This window comes from Trachemys scripta, chromosome 11 (assembly GCF_013100865.1).
Source record: "Trachemys scripta elegans isolate TJP31775 chromosome 11, CAS_Tse_1.0, whole genome shotgun sequence".
Taxonomy (NCBI): domain Eukaryota; kingdom Metazoa; phylum Chordata; order Testudines; family Emydidae; genus Trachemys; species Trachemys scripta.
This window is the reverse complement of record NC_048308.1, coordinates 16,428,216-16,447,505: the sequence shown is the minus strand read 5'-3', so window position 1 is coordinate 16,447,505 and position 19,290 is coordinate 16,428,216. Positions and strand designations below refer to the sequence as shown.

General features: G+C 38.8%; 1 protein-coding gene across 2 annotated transcripts in view; it reads left to right on the top strand.

Moving 5' to 3' along the window:
• The window catches only part of TMEM163 (transmembrane protein 163), a 159,395-nt gene that overhangs the window by 87,386 nt on the left and 52,719 nt on the right, over positions 1-19,290 (top strand). For both annotated transcript variants that reach the window (XM_034785236.1, XM_034785237.1), the window contains exons 3-4: positions 2,089-2,132; positions 3,394-3,485. In XM_034785236.1, coding sequence (XP_034641127.1) covers positions 2,089-2,132; positions 3,394-3,485 — 136 coding nt within the window. The remainder of the gene's footprint in view (positions 1-2,088; positions 2,133-3,393; positions 3,486-19,290) is intronic.

Below are 19,290 nucleotides of genomic sequence, written 5' to 3'. Positions count from 1 at the left end.
GCGGCACTCCTGGGTATTGCTTTTGTGTCCAGTCACAGAGTGAAAATGTCATTGAAGAGCTGTAAATGTATCAGAGTCATTTTATTTCCTAAACAATCCTGAGAAGTTTTCCTTCCCCCTAAAGGGGATTAGCTTAGCCAGTTTATAAATAGGTAACACATTTTAAACTTGTTTCACTCCATTCAGAACTGTTGGACAAATTAGAACTCTTTCCTGACGGTTGACCAGATAGCACAGAGGCAATTAGCCACCTTTTCATGCTACAAACGCTTGTTTAAAAGAGATCACGGCTGAAGAAAACAAGGACTATACAAATGCTGTAGGATTTGGTTCATCAGCTGGATGCTGCAAATTAGTTTGCAGGGCCTGTTGCAGGTTGGAGTTTGATGAGCTCAGAGCTATAGTAGGAACCCTTCCACAGCTGTCCACTTCTTCCTCAATCAATTTCCCACCCTCTATAGCAGACTAAACCCTCTATTTATTCTTCTCCTACCTCCAGCAAGCCTCAGGACAATTCCCTTCTTATCTTAGATACACCATAATGTTGTACCTAGGGCCTGGTGTAGGAATGAGCAAGCCAGTCATTTGGGGGAGAGGTTTGCCCTTTTCTAAGCTGTGAAAATGACTACAGACTACGATTGCGGAATATTCACAAGCACAGCTCACAACAAGTTAACTGAACTTTCAAGTCAAGGCACATTTCAAGTGGGGTGAACTTCAGTGTAAAGTATCAGTAGAGCTTTTCATAACCTTGCTAAAACTCATGGTGGTCAGAAAACATACATCATGTTTGGCTGGTTTGGTGCAAAAATGTTAACATTCCAAATCAATAAAGTTTCTTTTCTATGTTGATGTCCATTTTTGTGACCATTGCCTTCGTAATTTACATGCAGCTAAAACCAACCATCTAATGCCTCTACTTTGCTAAAACTATGATGCACAGTATTTCCATGTATTATCATTTAAATTATATTAACATTCCTAACACTGTTAATAGTTATAACTTAAAATTTTCAAAATATTTCACAAACTAACTTTCCTGAGACCCTTCTGGGAGATCAATAAGTATTCCAGTTTTGCCACCTCCCAGCTTACAAACAACATGCCAGACAAATGCCAGATATGGCGAGACTTGCAATAAAATCCTAAATAAAAACACTATGTTACAGATATGAAAGCTGAGGCAGAGAAGTCAATTGATCTGCTCCAGGCTGAGGGGAAGTCACAGTCCAAGCTGGGGTTAGAACACAGGAGCTTCTGGCTCCAACGCCGACACTTTTCACAGGGACCCGTCAACTTTTGATGGAAACTTACCTGCCTGGTTTTCTACTCGTCTCCCCACCAACCAGGTAGTGGTGGATGGGTTGTCCAGCTTTCTGAGGTCCCTACCTATCCAGGAGCTGGGTGGCTGGGGACTCCTGGACTCCTTAGACCACCCAGGGAGCAGGGCAACTAGTTTCCCACTTGGCCAGCTCTCTGGCTCCCTGGGTGGCCTGCTAGATTGCCTGGCTCCATGGTTTTTCTGCCAACAAGCTGGTCCGGCAGCCAGGGAGCCAACTAGGAAGCTAGCTTACCAGCTAGCCCAGAAATTTTGGAAAAATTCTATTTTGGTCCTTGCAAACTGGATATTTTGCCAAAATGTCTGCATTTGGGGCTTTTCATTCTGATTTGGAACTAAAAAAAAATTCAAATGCAAAAGTTTCTATGGGACAGAAATTCTGGTTCCTGCACAGCTTTGGTTAGAACCTCATATGAAAGGCAGCACTTCCAGCAGCATAGTGCCCCTGAATGTCATGCTTGAGCATTGGCCCAGTACCATCTTGGAAGAAAGAGGGCCACTTGCTGGCTCACCACACCAATCCCTATAGCATGTTGTGCCTTCCTTGTAGGCCTCCCCTATGTCTTCGTATGCAAATTGAAAGAAGCACAGCTCATTCCTGCAAGCAGGTTTTGCAGCTAATTGATGCTCTAACTGGTTTTCTAACTTGTTTTTTTTTCTTCTTTTCGAAGTGCAACTCTCCTCTTAGATGAAAGAAAATATCTAAGAGATGTTTTAAGTTATGCTAAATAATATTTTCTTTCTTTTAGCTGTCTCCATAATGAGGTACAGTGCATCATCATTTGGATTTGCTGTAAGTAATCTTACAATTTAAATATGTTTCACAGTGAGATGTTATGTTGCATGCTGTTTCTGAACTCTCACCATGATTTTTCTTAGCTAAGGAGTGCATCCAGGTGTAGTAAAAGAAAATCAGTGACTAACCAGAAAGATCATTGTTTAAACCTGATCACAGAAGTAATAGGTAACGGTGTTAGGGTGGTCTGCTTTCAATTCCTAGCAGACAAAAGCATTCATATCAATGCTAAAATCTTATGCTAATGGATGCTATAGAAAAAGCTAAGAGGGAGAGGTATTACAAACCAGAACCAATTTTCCATTGCAAGGTCCTGCAGCATATTCATCCCCCATGCAGGCGTAGATCTGAGGTCCCAACTTCTCTTGTGAAATCCGGTCCCAATCAAAGTCAATGTCAAAACTCCCATTGACTTCACTGGGGCCAGGATGTCATCTTTGGTCTCTAAAAATCGCTACTATTTTTCAATTTGCAGTTGAACACTAATATATTCTCAGCAGAGATTAACTGTAGAGAAAACATTCCTAATTAAACAAAAAACAACTTGAAAGTCAAACATTTGGTATTTTGTTGTGAACTTGAAAGTGGGACTGTTTCTGTGAAAAATTTGAGTTGGGTGTGTGAATTATTCTGGGCATAGAGTAGAAAGATCAATTAACTCATCATTAAAATGCAGTGTATACATTATCAGTGTCCAGGAGTTTCTACATCAGAAAGTGAGGAAATGCTTAATGGGCCAGTATTGAGCTGAGATGGCACTGTATCAAAAACCTGTAAAAAAATTCGTTTTTAAGTGTTGTGAATGTGAAGATTTTGCCAAAGGTGTGGCGTAAAGTGAAATTAGATGAAATTCCTTTGCAAAGTTCTGTTAAACAAAAATTGTGAATTTGTAGGACAAGTCACTAAAAGACAGGTGCCCTTTTTCTTTTAGGCATCATACAAGAAATATATTAGTATTGTAAAAATTGTGGTGACCACATTATTGCAAGAATTATTTTTTTAGCCAAGTAACTCTGCATGCTGGTGGATTATAGACAAAGCTCTTTCTGTGATTGACTGGCTGAAGTCTGATATACACTGTTGTGTAATGATACACAGTAAAAAAAGTAAAGATCATTTAAATGAATGTAAATCCTGCTTTTATTAAAATGATTTATTTGGAGCTGCTTTATGCCCTGCAGCATGATTACAGATGCATTGTTTTAACTACTGTACACCTTAATAACCTACAAAAGCCATTGACTTGTATCCTTTTCAGTTTGATGCTGTCCTGGACGTTTTGTCGTCGGTGATAGTTCTGTGGCGTTACAACAATGCAGCCGCTGTACATTCTGCACACAGGGAATACATGTAAGTAAACGTACCTGTTTTTCCCTCTGACAGAAGACTGCAGAGCCTTTGTGATGAAGCCATGATATTATAGCAGTGACAAGGACAAAAATTCTAAGATGCCAATAAATTTTCATTTTATTTTCATTCAGTTTATGGTCACAAACTTGCAGCCTTAACCAACCTCCCGCCATGAAAATGGTTCCACATCATCATTTCATTTAAGATGCTAAGGGCTCTATATGTTTCTCTTTGAAGGATCATGTGAGATGATCTGTAATTGCAACCAGCATTGAATTTGCAAATCTTTTGTTTCCCATCTCAACTCATTATTCACACTAGGATGAGTTTCTAGTATTTGATGCTTGTGTTATACTTGTTTTTCACCATAACAAAACTGGGATCTGATCTTTCAGGTGCTGAGCACCCTCAACTCTCATTAACATCATTAGGAGTTGAGGTTGCATAACCCCTGATGGGATTGGGCCCGGGTTAGCCAAATGATAGGTGGATAACTATCTAACTACTGTACCCCATGCAAACACACGTGCAAACTGTTTTTTAGCAGCATCTACTGCTGATGTGTTGATTAAGCGTTTTTCATCATCTACATGTAATTTTAACAAAAAATTAACACCGGCATATTTGCAGTAGCTAGTTATAAGGATTTGAAGTGTGCATATGTAATGGTTCTGGCATGAACAATATGGACACAATTCCTTTCTCCAATCTGCAGTTGATGATGAAATTGATGATTCCCACTGTGTCTTCTGCACGGGCTGACAATGTGGAATTCCCATTGTCAATGCATGTGACACTTGCAGAAGATTCAGTAAAGATTAGCAAAGTAATTATGGTTTGACACAGCACATGGGCGAGAATTTCACCCTATGGACTAGTTATAGTGCACATTTCTTTCAAAAATGGGTGCCTAAAGTTAGGCCCCTAACTCAGGCATCTAAACAAGTATTGACCAATGTTCTTTAAATACACAAACTACAGATTATGTGACAGGCTAACAGAGCAAAAAGGAAGCTGTAAAGTCTACACTGGCAGTGTTCCCTTTTTGCATCTAAAGACCATGAAGGGCTGCAGTACTTATTCATAAAAATCAACAGCAACTTAAACCAGGATTGAATTTGGCTTAGTGTCAACCAGGGCTCCAGTGTTTTTGCTGCCCCAAGCGGCGGGGGGGGGGGGCGGGGAGAGAATAAAAGCCGCGATCGGCGGCAGGTTCTTCCCTCCGAGAGGGACTGAGGGACCCACCGCCGAATTGCCGCCGAAGACCCGGACGTGCCGCCCCTTACCGTTGGCTGCCCAAAGCACCTGCTTGCTGCGCTGGTGCCTGGAGCCGGCCCCAGTGTCAACAGAGCGACATAAAACATTTTTCAGACACAATATTCTGGAGAGGGAAAGATGATGATTTGAAAATGGGAGAAAATTATTGGGTTCTTTTGCCAGAGCATTTTTTGTGTGTGTATATTTTTGCTTTTCTTCCTCCCTTTCGCGAAGGCCTCATCCTGTAAAAAGTGATGAAAATTTAAACCCAGCTTCAGTGGGCCTTAGACAAATCTCAGTTATCCTCTTTGGATCCCATTTATTTATTCTCCTTGGTGGGCTTTTGAGGGCCCCAGAAGCTCCTTAGCCCAACACAGCATAGGACTCTAGATCTAAACACTGAGCTCTTCAGTTGAAAAGCCTTATAAAAGTTTTGTCTTGAGGTGTTACCTTCAGAAACAGGTGACTAAAATTAATCTTCCTGCATAAATTTGGATTTATTGCCAATTTCCTTGCCTTGGTTTTATGGAATCCTTCAAGATTCCCTTCAGTATTTAGTTAACATCTCTAAGAAATCCCCATCTGCTGGGCTTATTCAGCATGAGTGTAGTGTGCCTTATAAAATAAATAAGCCTCAATATGAAACAAAAATCAACATGTCTTCAAGCTGGGGATGTATTCAGGCAAAATGGCAATTATATTTCGCTTTTTTAAACATTTTTAATTTGCCTTCGGGTAACTCCCATGCTTTAGATAAAACCACACTAATGGGATGGGATTATTGGTCATGCCTTCTAAAGCAAGCCATCTAATGTTACATGATGGTATCAATATTAAGCAAAAGAACATTACCATAGCTTGAGCATTTTTATTGTTGGATGGGTGATCTGGTTATCTCTGGACCATGCAGGAGGGGCAATTGCAGCTGTAAATCACAAAGACAACTCCTAGGGTGTCCGGTTTTCTTGGGAGGAACATTTCTAATTTCCAGTTGTATTTAATCTTAAAAGATTATGTATGAAATTATTTTTCCTCCATGTTGAGGGAAAAAAGGAGACTTGCGTGTTGTTTGAGCCCTGTAGGTTATTTATTGCTATTGTAAATAGCCCTTGCCTCATACGCTCATAATGGTTCTTGTTCTTTTGCCATCCTGGAAAGCAGTAGCAATTGTTTTTCTGTGTGTCTGTGTGCCAATAGAGAAATTTGACTCCTGAGTTGCGTAAGGTACGTCCTTCTGCTAGTTGATGCCCCCGCCCTCTGAGGAATGTTGGAAATTCATGTGAGTGCTCAAGTTATGCGGCGCATTATTCATGTTTAAACATGCTTAGCCACAGGTGTGTCCCACCACGGTGGCACTTGCCTACACAGAACTTCTTTTGACTATTTTTGCACTAATTCTGACCACCTTACTCATTCATATATTTTGAAGTAATTGATGCTATTTGCCTGAGTAAAGTGAGAAAGATTTGACCCTTTATTGGCATGCCTTCATTTGTAGCTTCACCTACTCTTGTAAGTGATTTAATTAAATACACATCGGTGAATGTGTGTGTGTGTGTTAACCTCTTTGAAGATTCTTCTTCACTCACTGGCATTTCTTGGCAGCAGCTAGCAAAGAGTTGTGTGTGCTCTGTTTTTGAGCCTTGAACTGGAGGCTGAGCCAAAGTTCACTGAAATCAGCCCATTGACTTCAACAGGCTTTGGATCAAAAAGTGGTCAGTGCTTGGCAGATCCAGTCTAAACTGTCCAAATTGGCTGACTTTTTTTTTTTTTTTTTTAGTGAGCGACAAATTAAAGTCACAAAGGATTAAAAAGCATAAGAAAAAAATACAGAGGGAAAAGAGCCCTGCACATATTTATAGATTCATCGATTATGAGGCCAAAAGGGACCATTAAATTGTCTAGTCTGACCGCCTATATATTCCAGGCCATTAAATGTCATCCAGTTACTCCTGTATTGAGCCTTCTAGAAAGGCCTCCAGTCTTTAGCTGAAGACATCAAGAAATGGAGAATCTACCACTTACCTGGATAGTTTGTTCCAGAAGTTAGTCGCTCTCACTGTTAATTTTTTTTTGCCTGATTTCTAATATGAATTTATCTGTCTTCAGATTCCAGCCATGATGTAGAAGAAATTCAATAAATGTACTAAAACATCGAAACATAGAAGAACTGTGTAATCAAAGAATCCAGAAACATAGACAGACGAAAAGCAATGCCTACTGAAATTTTAAAGCATTCCATAGCAGAGCTTAAAACAAAAACAATAGCAGGCTGTCATTTTTCTTCAGTTTAGTGAGCCAAACTCTGCTTTGTGTTAGACCTATGCAATCCTGTTGATTTCAATGGGGTTGTAGTGTTATAACTGATGTTAGAATTTGGCCTACAGAGTTTAGTTCAGAAGATTTCACACTTTCTACTACAGTGTTCATTTTCTCTCTGAAGACAAGAAAAACCCTTTGTAACAATGGTTAGGTATACAGGTGACTAGAAATGGATATTGCACGTCTTTGCTGATTCTCACAATCATTCACATGTAGCTGCTGCTTAATGAGGTATAACTCACCTGTTGGGTCCTACTTTTTCTAAAGATGCTGTGATAAAGATGGTCTGATAAATTGAAGTGTGCAATCAACCTCGCAAAATTCTACTCTAATAAAATATCACTAAGGTTTTTTTCTATGTTTATTTTGTGTTTTCATCATCATGGGAAAGGGTGGATGGGTGCCTGGTAAATTATAATGAAAACATTACAAAGTTATTTTCTAATTCTACCAGGGGACCTTGCAAATATGGGTATCCTCAGAAACTGCGTCTTTCCAAAAAGATTAAATCTATGAGCTTCTAAGCCATATCAGTCACTCAGTTTTAGTCTGTCCAGCACCCCACTGGGAAAAATGCATAGCTGATAGGTCTGTGATTGGTACATTTTTGCTGTTTAGTCATTTTATCATTTTTCCAGTTTGTCAGTCAAATAAAATAGCCTGTTAATTAGGGTCTAGCCTTATAGGCTTTAATTGAAGTGATAGATCTTGAAGAGATACAAGCACTGGGAAAGGCTAGACAGCTGGGAAGAGTGTTGTAGAATTATTCTGAGTATGTGATTCATTAGTTCTTGATTTGCTTAGCATGACCTGCTGAGCTGCATATAAATATACAAGGAAAATTAGAGCTGCTGAAAAAGTCATCAAGAAAGTAAATGATCAGGAAGTCCAAGGCAGAAAAAAAAAGAGGACTGAAATAACTAGGTTACCTGGAAAAAGATTGGTAATCCAAAGAAACAAGAAGACTGAAAGCACTGATAAAGAAGGGTAGTTGCAATTCCTTGCATTTTCTTCATGTGGGGAAAAAGGGAAAGGAAGGTGAATAGACCCTCACTTAGAACGTACAAATCCCCGGTTATAAACCTTTGAAGGACTGTAGTGTAAGAGAGAGAAAAGACCCAGAAGTCATATACTCCATCCTCTGGCTGTGTAGGATTGCTTATATCCTTATATTGTTTATATCCCAGAGCTCCCTGTGAAATCCCACAGCACCAAGAGCCTTACTCTCACCACCACCAGTGCAGTTGGGCTCCAGCCCAAGCAGGAACACCTACATTGCTATTTTTAGCCCTGCAGTTCAAGCCCCATGAACCCAAATCAGTTGATCTGGGCTCTCAGACTTGCTGCTGTGAGGTTTTTGTTTTGTATAGATGTACACTTAGTGACTCAGACTGAGATGCTATGAAAGATCAGGCAGAAAATTCCCTCAAGTTCCATAAAACAAAAATGTTTCCCATACAGCATGATCTAAGCTAAAAAAAAGCTATTAGTGTTAGGCCAAGAGAAGGTGTTCGCAGCTCCCACACGGAAACTGCACTTGAGATCACAGGATGTAAAGGAGGATATTTAAAGTGGAAAAGTAGGAGACAAAGCTATTCAGGAGACAGTGAAACAAAGAAAACACGATTTGAATGATCTTTAATATCTCAATTCCTAAATAGTTTCGGAGGCATATATACAACTTCTTGGCATTCTGATCACTCTGTATATAAGACAGTGGATGATATACTTTGGCAGGCTGAGATGTGTTCATTTGTGAGCATGATAACCAGCTTATTTCCCAAAATGAAAACCTCTTTCTTGAGACAGATTGTCACAACTGTGGTCAAACTGAATGATGTTTTTTCAAATAGCGATAGGAAAAGCTAAATATGTTGCCATAATATACTTAGACTTATGTAAAGTATTTGCCTTTGTACCACCCAGCCTTCAATTCTATACAAAATCAATGTAGCACATATTAAATAGATTAAAAGCTGGTTAAGTGATAGATCTCAAAAAGGTTAATGTAAATGGGGAACCATCAACAAATGGAGTCATTTTCCATGTTATCTAATATCTCTAACACTGATCTGGAAGAAAATGTAAAATCATAGTTGGTAAAATTTGCAGAGGACACAAACATTGGTGGAGTGGTAACTAATGACAAGTCAGTTCCACAGAGTGATCTAGATCTCTTGTCAAGTGAGGCTAATTAACCATTGGAACCCCTTTGCTGTCACTTCAAGTCTTTAAGTAAGACTGGACATCTTTCTAAAATATATTCTGTAGCTCAACTAGAAGTTATAAGCTTGATACAGGAATCATTTGGTGACGTTCTATGGCCCGTGTAATATAGGATGTAAGCTTAGATGAGCATAATCATCCATTGGGGTTGTAAAAATCTATGACTCCCTGGCATTGTTATGACATTGTCATGTTATAAAGTTTTTACAGTTGTGTTTTTGGGTAAGTAATCCTAATAAAGTCCTATCTTAGCAGGACTGCTGTAAACAAGCCACAAGAAGTAATTCTTCCACTCTACTCAGCACTGATAAGGCCCCAACAGGCATACTATGTCCAGTTCTGGGCACCACATTTCAGGAAGGATGTGGACAAATTGGAGAAAGTCCAGAGGAGAGCGACAAAAATGATTAAAGGTCTAGAAAACATGACCTGTGAGGAGAGTGAAAAAATTGGGTTTGTTTAGTCTGAAGAAGAGTGAGGGGGGACATGATAATAGTCTTCAAGTATGTGAAAAGTTGTTATAAAAGGAGAGTGATAAATTGTTTTCTTTAAAAAAAAAAAAAAGGAGTCTGGTGGCACCTTAAAGACTAACAATCACTGAGGACAGGACAAGAAGCAATGGGCTTAAATTGCAGTGAGTGAGATTTAAGACATTAGGAAACACTTCCTAACTCTCAGGGTAGTTAAGCATTGGAACAAATCTGGAAAACCGCAGGGATTTTCTTTAGAGAACAAGTAGGGTCATGATTTTTATGGCCAGAAGGAACCACTAATGCTCATCTATTTTGATCTTCTACGTAACACAGGGCAAAAAAACCTCTCCCAGTAATTTCTGAATCAAGCTCATAACTTCTGTTTGAACTATAGCACATTGTTTAGAAATATGTCCAGTCTTGATTTAAAGACAGCAAGAGATGGAGAATTCACTGGATCCCTAGATAAGCTGTTCCAATAATTAATTGCCTTCACTGTTAAAAATCTGCATCTTATTTCTAGTCTGACTTTATCTAGCTCAGGGGTGGGCAACCTTTCAGAAGTGGCGTGCTGAGTCTTCATTTATTCACTCTAATTTAAGGTTTTGCGTGCCAGTAATACATTTTAATGTTTTTAGAAGGTCTCTTTCTATAAATCTATTGTTATATGTAAAGTAAATAAGGTTTTTAAAATGTTTAAGAAGCTTCATTTAAAATTAAATTAAAATGCAGAGCGGACCGGTGGCCAGGACCCGGTCAGTGTGAGAGCCACTGAAAATCAGCTCGTGTGCTGCTTCAACTTCCAACCTTTGGATTTTGTTCTGCCTTTTTTGTGCTGCACGAAGGAGCGGTCTACTATTGGCAGTCACCAATGAGAATCCAGTATCCATGGGGCCCACTGCTGGTTGATCTTGAGACAACCTTTTCCCCAATGACCCTGCTCTGCTACAATCTATATACAAAGAAATAGCTCTGTGCTTCTCTGATTTTTCTTTCCATTGGCTTCCTGCTTATTGTGCCAGGAAGAAAAGCATTCTGACAGTCTATTAGGACTTTATATGAGGTAAAGGAGCAGAGGTTTGTGACAGCACATAATTGGAGACAAGATGGTAAAAATGATCTAATTATATTTTCAGTTTAATGTTCAGGGAACTGAAAACTGGTTTAAATGAAGTGATGAATCAAATCACAAATAATAAATATCCCAAAACGTCGGAGAGGCCAGGACACATTAAGGATTTTTGGATCATATTCTGCTTCGGAGAAGATTAAAAAAATGCCCAACTCTAGATTATAAATTTTCCAATTACCATGCAATTTGTCTAATATTTGACCTGCAAGTTGGGTCTATCATACATATTTCAGTCTTAATAAATGAGCACTGTTTTGTTTGTATATTATTGTATGAAAGGAATCATTTAAATTCAATCATAACATTTACAATATCTGTCACATCCACAGAAAATATGGGTTACTTTAGCTAGGCTGTGTATGTGAGAAACAAGTGATGCACAGATGGCAAAATCCACACCCACCCACGATTAAGGGCACATCTCTGAGTATAGAAGAGTAACACCTTATAATGAGCTAATACACTGGCTGAATGATCACCTGGAAAAGTATCAAATTTATGAAGATTTTCTACAAAACAGAATAGCTTAAAAGAGATAGGACTCCGCAGTTCTTGCCTAGTTCTTAATTGCCATGAATTGGGCTTTGACTTAAGATCTAATGACCCACAACTGCAAACAGTAGCACTGAGATCTCTATCAAGCATTCTTAAAACTACAATACCCACCTGGTGAAGTGAAGAAACAGATTGACACAGCCAGAAGGGTACCCAGAAGTCACCTACTACAAGACAGGCCCAACAAAGAAAGTAACAGAACGCCACTAGCTGTCACCTACAGCCCCCAACTAAAACCTCTCCAACGCATCATCAAGGATCTACAACCTATCCTGAAGGATGATCCCTCACTCTCACAGACCTTGAGGAACAGGCCAGTCCTCGCTTACAGACAGCTCCCCAACCTGAAGCAAATACCAGCAACTACACACCACACAACAAAAACACCAGCCCAGGAACCAAACCCTGCAACAAACCCCGGTGCCAACTCTGTCCACACATCTATTCAAGGGACACCATCATAGGACCTAACCACATCAGCCACACCATCCGGGGCTCGTTCACCTGCACATCTACCAATGAGATAAATGCCATCATGTGCCAGCAATGCACCTCTGCCATGTACATTGGCCAAACCGGACAGTCTCTACGCAAAAAAATAAATGGATACAAATCTGACATCAGGAATCATAACATTCAAAAAACAGTAGGAGAACACTTCAATCTCCCTGGTCACTCAATAACAGACCAAAAAGTGGCAATTCTTCAACAAAAAAACTTTCAAAAACAGACTCCAACGTGAAACTGCAGAACTGGAATTAATTTGCAAACTGGACACCATCAGATTAGGCCTGAATAAAGACTGGGAGTGGTTGGGTCATTACAAAATTTAAGCCCAATACTAATTTCCCCCTACGGTTACTCACGCCTTCTTGTCAACTGTCTGAAATGGGCCACTCTCATTACCACTTTAAAAGTTATTTTTCCTCCCTTGGTATCCTCCTGTCAATTGAATTGTCTTGTTAGACTGACCTCACACTTGGTAAGGCAACTCTCAACTTTTCATGTATTTATACCTGCTCCTGTATTTTCCACTCCATGCATCTGATGAAGTGGGTTCTAGCCAATGAAAGCTAATGCCCAAATGAATTTGTTGGTCTCTAAGGTGCCACAAGGACTCCTCGTTGTTTTTGCTGATACAGACTAACACACCTACCACTCTGAAACCTGAGACCAGTTGATGTTAATGGACTTCTCATGGTGGTATGCCTTGGTAATGCGGACCAATTTATATGCAAGGATTGAAGAACCGGAGCCCACAAATACAAAATTAGAAGTTCTGCCTACACACTCTTCATTATACCCTCTTTTTCGTTTCTTGACAAATGTCATAGTTAGCTTAAAAACAGGCTATTTCCCAGCATAGTTGGACTAGAGACCCATCTTATTCAATTGGGGAGCTTTATATCTATATTGAGCACCTATTATTAACACTAGTGAGGTGCAACATATTGAGCTTTACAATGACCAAGCTTTGATTCACAGAAGATATATTATAAACCATTAGCGATTTAACAATTTAGATATAACTTTTTCCTCTCTCTTAAGCCTGGACAGTTGGACTCAAGCTTAAGCAATATAAAATTTTTAAAAAACTTATTCACAATTTCTATCTTTTCTGTAAAATATGTGGCATAAAAATGCCTGATGGTGCACAATGGTATACGCAGGTTTTATTGGCACTTCTTTGGATCTCCTGTTTTATCACTCATGCATTAATCTATTACCTCCTACTCATGTCAATAAAAACCTGTAAAGCCATCATGTAATTACACTCATTATATATATATACACACACATACACACACACACCCCTGTACAGACAGCTACAAAATCCAAACACACATTAAATATTTTATGTATCCTAAGACTCTATTTTTAAAAAAGTGAAGCATTAGAAATCTTGTAGACTTGTCTAGGAATTTACTGGGGACTGATACAGTTTCCTTTGAGATCACCAGGGTTTGGATCAGGGTCTGCTGTGTTTGTTTTATTGTTATTTCTTTGCTCTCTTTTATATATATATATATAGATATATTAAAAAAAGAGAGCAAAGAAATAATATATATATAGCTTTGATAATCTTCAGTGAAAAAGCATCTTACAAAAATTCTGATGAAGCTCTTATTCAATTTCCAGACTCTGAAAGGAACCCCTTGTTACCCCTTTCAGCTGCAGTAAGGTTAGGCACAATGAGCAGATGTTCATATGCCTCACAGCTGATTGCAAGGCAGTCTAGCCATAGATAGAACAATACAGAGCACAAATCTGGCATGAGCAAATACGGTACAGATTTTTTCAAAATTTATTAAGTTATAGAAATGTTTCTCTGCTTTTATCAGTGGTTAGTAAATAGCTGAAAAGTCTATATAATTTATGATCCCTGATGGCCCTACTTCATCTCCATTTTCATGAGGAATTTAGAAACACAGAGCCAATAAAAAAATCAAGTACACACAGCCTATATAATTTCCAACATGGCTAATCTCTAACTTGTATTCCCCAGATATTAATACCATTCCCTCCTCCACTTTCTAAAGGATGCTGTAACAACATTTTGTCAGCACCATAGATTATACTGACTCCATTTTATAATATGAGTTAGGTGCTCTGTTTTATATCAAGGAAGGTGTATTTTTTAAAAATACACTTTTCAGCTCTATGTTTTCAATATTAATTCTAAAATTATTTGAGTGGGTCCATGTTGATTCATGACTGATTTTTCAGTGAGTGGTGGTGATGATTGGAAGCACTGCCGATCCAGACGCTGACAGTTGGAGCTAGACTCTGGAACGTATACAGTGAACAGTAAGCCCACACATTTCCTATGCACATTAAAATGACATTATTCCCTAATCACACTTCCCTGTGCAGGTGCAAAAATTCTGAACAGCTGTGATTCTGCGTAGGTTGGTTTTCAAACCATCATTGGTAACTAAATCCAATAATGTAATATAAATCACAGACATAACCAAGCGGTGTATTTGTATAATTAAATAGACAAAAACATGTTAAGGACATAAAGGTTAAGTGACACAACTAGAAAAAAGCAGGGAAACTCAGAGTCAGGCAAACATTTCATCTTCTGCACACACACTGCCATAATGTGTAACATTACACAGTAATTTAGTCTTTAGTAGAGTAGCTGGGCTTAAAAGATTGACTCCACAGCCTTCACAGTTGCAAGAGCCATACTAAGAGAGCATAGCTAGCAATAGATCATCTCTGCATAGAGACAATGTGCAGTATTACAGAACTAGTAGCCAAGAGTGAATATTAATTAACAGCTGCATCATGTTTTCATGTCTATTTTAAAAAAATATTTGGCAAAATCACATGCAGCTTCTATAACCAATTTACAAAAGCCTGATATAAGTTCTTAAAGGCAGGGACTACATACCTTACTATCTTTTCTGAAGCTTCTAGGCACTATTGTAATATTAATATTAAATAATAACCGCAGGACTGATTCATTGTCTTTTAAACTGGCTGGCTGCCTCTCACATAATTCATTTTTAGTTTCACTGTGTGTGTTACACCTGCCGATATACAATACCCATCTATAAGCACCTTCACATTTGATGCCACACATATGCGCCTTGAATTCACTGGTCTTTTGCTGGGTACAATGATTCATCCTATTAGCAGCACCTAGGCAATGGCAAATAGTTCAGATGGACACAGTGCCCAGCAATGGGGCAGCCGATGCAAATTTAGGGCCCAATTCTTTGAGATTTTGAGCATTCTCAATTTCCATTGCCTTCATTGGAAGCTGAAGATGCTGAACACCTTGCAAATGATAATTCAGCTTCTTGCACAATTGAGTCTTTATGGACATAAGGCTAAAAAAGGGTCTGTGAAGAGCTGCAATGCATCATCCAGTAGGAATGATAAGAGAGAAGAGGAAAAGCACATGTTGATGGGAAAGTGTTTGAGCTGGGGCTACATATTATTCCAGCTCCATGTTGGTAACTGAAAGCCAGCCAGGATGTATACTAACCCTTCAGATCAGTTGCCTCAGTTTTGCAGGCTTAGTTGCAGCTGATATAGAGACAACATTGGACCAAATACCTTGCTGGCTTTACTCCAATGACATCTTTGGAGTTGTTCCAGCAGAGAATTTGGCCCACTATCACCAGAGTTATTTTAACCTGACACACTTCCCACTGCCAGAATACTCGAGGTTCAGATTGCTTCTCCTGCGGAAAGGGTAGCCATGGAAGACAGATGAGAGAAACGGAGAAAGATACAGAATTGGAAAGAGAAATGAGTACAGAAATGGAGACACCAAAAGAAAGGTCTTGATAATGACTGACCCAATGAAAATCTGTTTTGGTAATGACTTTTCAGCAGTCTGCTGTGTTAGTGCAATTTATGCACATGTTCACTCAGTCAATCTGAAAAATAAAATGGAAGTCCTTGCAATGTTTATGGAAATAGGAGTTAGCACACATACTAGGTGTTTTCCAAATTAATTAGTTCCATCATTTAACTCTCGCTTTTTCCTCTTCTTACTACGCATGGCCTCTTTTAAAGGGTTATCAGAGATCTAAAATCCGACATCTTACCTTTTTGCACTCCTTCAACATACAAATGATCTGGTCAGCTTTGCTGAAAAAAAGCCCACATTTTTCTTGGGGAAAGACCTCAGATTCCCCGCTTTGGCTTGGAGCACATTTTTATTGCTGAGTTTCAGTTCCCGGCAAAGTAATAGTTTTAACACAATATCCTTAATGCCAGCAATGCAAACAGCACCCCAAGGATCATAACGGTTCTCTTTCTTTGGGCTGTTATGAACTTTTATTACTGAAAGATCTTCTTGATGTGACCTGGAGAGGTAGCGAGGCCGTGCTGAATTAGCAAAAGCAAGAAAAATGTTTTAGAAATACAATTTTTTCCTCTGGAAAGTACATAATGTGAACATCCTTATAACAAGAGAGACAGACACAATTAAAAATAAGTAAGAATGCATCAGTCTGGTGAAAGTTAAAAAAATAAAGTAAAATGAGCACTTGTGGAATTAAGACTATTACCTGTTGTTTGTATTACAGCAGCCATTGGGGAGGCCCCAAACTGGGAGCTGGACTCCATTGTGACAGGAACCGTGCAAACATGTCAGATAAAGTCTCTATCCGAGGGGCTTGCAATATAAGAATACTACTATCTGAAACATTAGTGGTTCATAATTACTTGGAGTCAAATTCTGCTTGTCATATCCACTCGAGCAGTGCTATTAAAGTTAATAGATCTGCTCACTTGAGTAAGGCAAGCAAGTTTTGTTTCTCGTAGGACAGGGAAATTAGGGGTAAATTACACCAGAACTCCAAGTGTGCCCAGTACTGAGCAGAAGAAAACTTACCATCTACAGTACCAGTCAATATGTAATGATCATATTGATCAGATATAGTCAAGGTTATGCATCCAGTGTGGCTATTTCTTCACAACTGCTTTCTTATATATGATGAATGTGCAGCTTTTATGGTTTTGTGTGTGAAATAAAGAAAATATTGAGCATTATTTACTATCAGGAGTAATTTCAATGAGATTTAGCCTCATAATAAGCACAACGAATTGCATTTCTGGAATTAAGCTCTACAAACCTGGCTAGGATATGTCTTTAAGGCTGTGAATTACCTTAATGCTAAGGATACAATACAAATATCTGAAACCGGTAGAGAACAGAACAAATCCCTATGAACTTTTTAGTTATTGTGTTTTGTATGAACTACATTTCTGTTTATACAATAGCAGTAACTCTAACATATACACAGTAGATTTTAAATGTAGAAAAAAATTGTGTACTTCTGACAGATTTTAAATTTACATTTTAGGCACTTTGTATGTTAACTAAGCCAGAGAGTAATTTGACTGATATTGACAGTCTTGTTTTATTCCTCATGGTGTCATCACAGTTCAGTGACTATTCTAATGAACCTAAAGAATGCTGATAAAATTGATTCCAGTATATGAAAGACATCTTACTAAGTACATGAGGAGAAAAAAAAAACCAAAACAGTATCCATGAATTGGCAAGTTTAAGCTAAAACATTTATACAGATTGCATTCATATGCATCGCTACATTTTTTCTGAAACCTTAATTGTGTTGCACCACCTCTGCTGCTATCAAAGCAAATTGTGTTGTGAATAGTAATTACCAAGGGCTTCATTATATACCGTTAGGCACTGTGTCAGTGCATTCCATTTGCCAAAAAGCCAGTGGGATGATAATTAGGCAGGGAAAAGTCTTGCAATGGGTGTTTCACAGCAGTCAGACTATATCAGATAAATTCTGCTCTCAGTTACACTGGAGTAGTTACTCCAAATTTACCCTGGTGTAATTTAGCAGGATTTGCCTGTTTCCTCGTGGGGGTACACCTCTACCTCGATATAACGCTGTACTTGGGAGCCAAAAAATCTTACCGTGTTATATCAAACTTGCTTTGATCCACCAGAGTGCGCAGCCTGCCCCCCGCCCCCCGGAGTGCTGCTTTACCGCGTTATATCCAAATTCGTGTTATATTGGGTCATGTTATACCGGGGTAGAGGTGTATGAACAAGTATTATTTACAAAATATTGTGTGGCAAATAATTGCAGGTCTCACTGAACACTATTTATGTAAGTGAGTAATCCCATTGGCTCTAGTGAGACTACTCATTTGAGTAAATGATAAATAATATAACAAGGTACTTTAGAAGGGAAAATTGCTATATTAGCTTGAAGATTAATGACCCCAGAGATCTGGGCTAGTTAGATCTTTTATTCCATGACTGAAATAATTCGTGATTTTATTCTTCCCATTATCTAGGAAGATCTGAACGATATAGTTAAATGCAAGATACATCCCTGAATCACATGACTGCTTTGCCACATGAGTTAAGAAGCAACCACCTTGAATATTTGGATTTTTGTTTTCTTAGGAAATTAAACAATTGGATTAGGAAGAAGAGAATGCCATAATGGTTAAATTTCTCAGACCTGTTCTAGAATGGACAAGCTCTGTGGGTATTGCCTGTGAATCTCAGTGTCATTCAAAGCTGCCTATTGATAAATTGTCAATTTGTATGGAATGTCAGATGATTGATGCAGGCAAAGGACACCAGGTACCATTTAGGGATTTGCTTTCTCTATTCTCAGTGTGTGTTATGAGAGATTTATTAGCAAGACTAAGAAGTTCTCCTGGTAGAGTTAGGTAGAGGGAATGTGTGGTGGAAAATGAGGTGCGGGTACGATGTCATTTAATTTAGTGCCGGATTGTGGCTGAGCTTTTATGCAGGTGCGTGTGAGTGAGGTTACACATGAGGATTGTGCATAATGGCAATCCCTGCACTCAAGGGAGCTCCCCGGGGAGGCTGTGTAATTCTGCAGCACCCTCAACACAAGGCTGTGCCTGAAAGACACAATTTAGCTCGTGGGATTCAGCGTGTTACTTGGAAGGGAATAGGGGTTCTTGGAAACTCACAAGTAACATAAACCCTTTAGCAGCTTGCAGAGATCTAAATATTTACATTCTTGATGTCTGGAGGATGCAACATAATGCATCAACCCAAATGACAATATAATATTTATATCCTGACAAAATGAGCCACTTGGTGCAATGATATCCTATGTTAGCAGCATCTGTATTTTCAGATGGAACTACTGCAACCAACATTTCTTGAAGAAATAGCCGCCACAGCTAAAGATTTACCACAGAGGCATGTGTCAATGGACAAACCAAGGAAGTCTTGGTGTTTTCCCCATTTATCTGCAACATTTGTTATATTTGAGATCTAGAGATAACGAATAGGTTTAGTTTCATGTCGGATGCCATTGCAATAGGAAGAAAAACTTCAACTAGG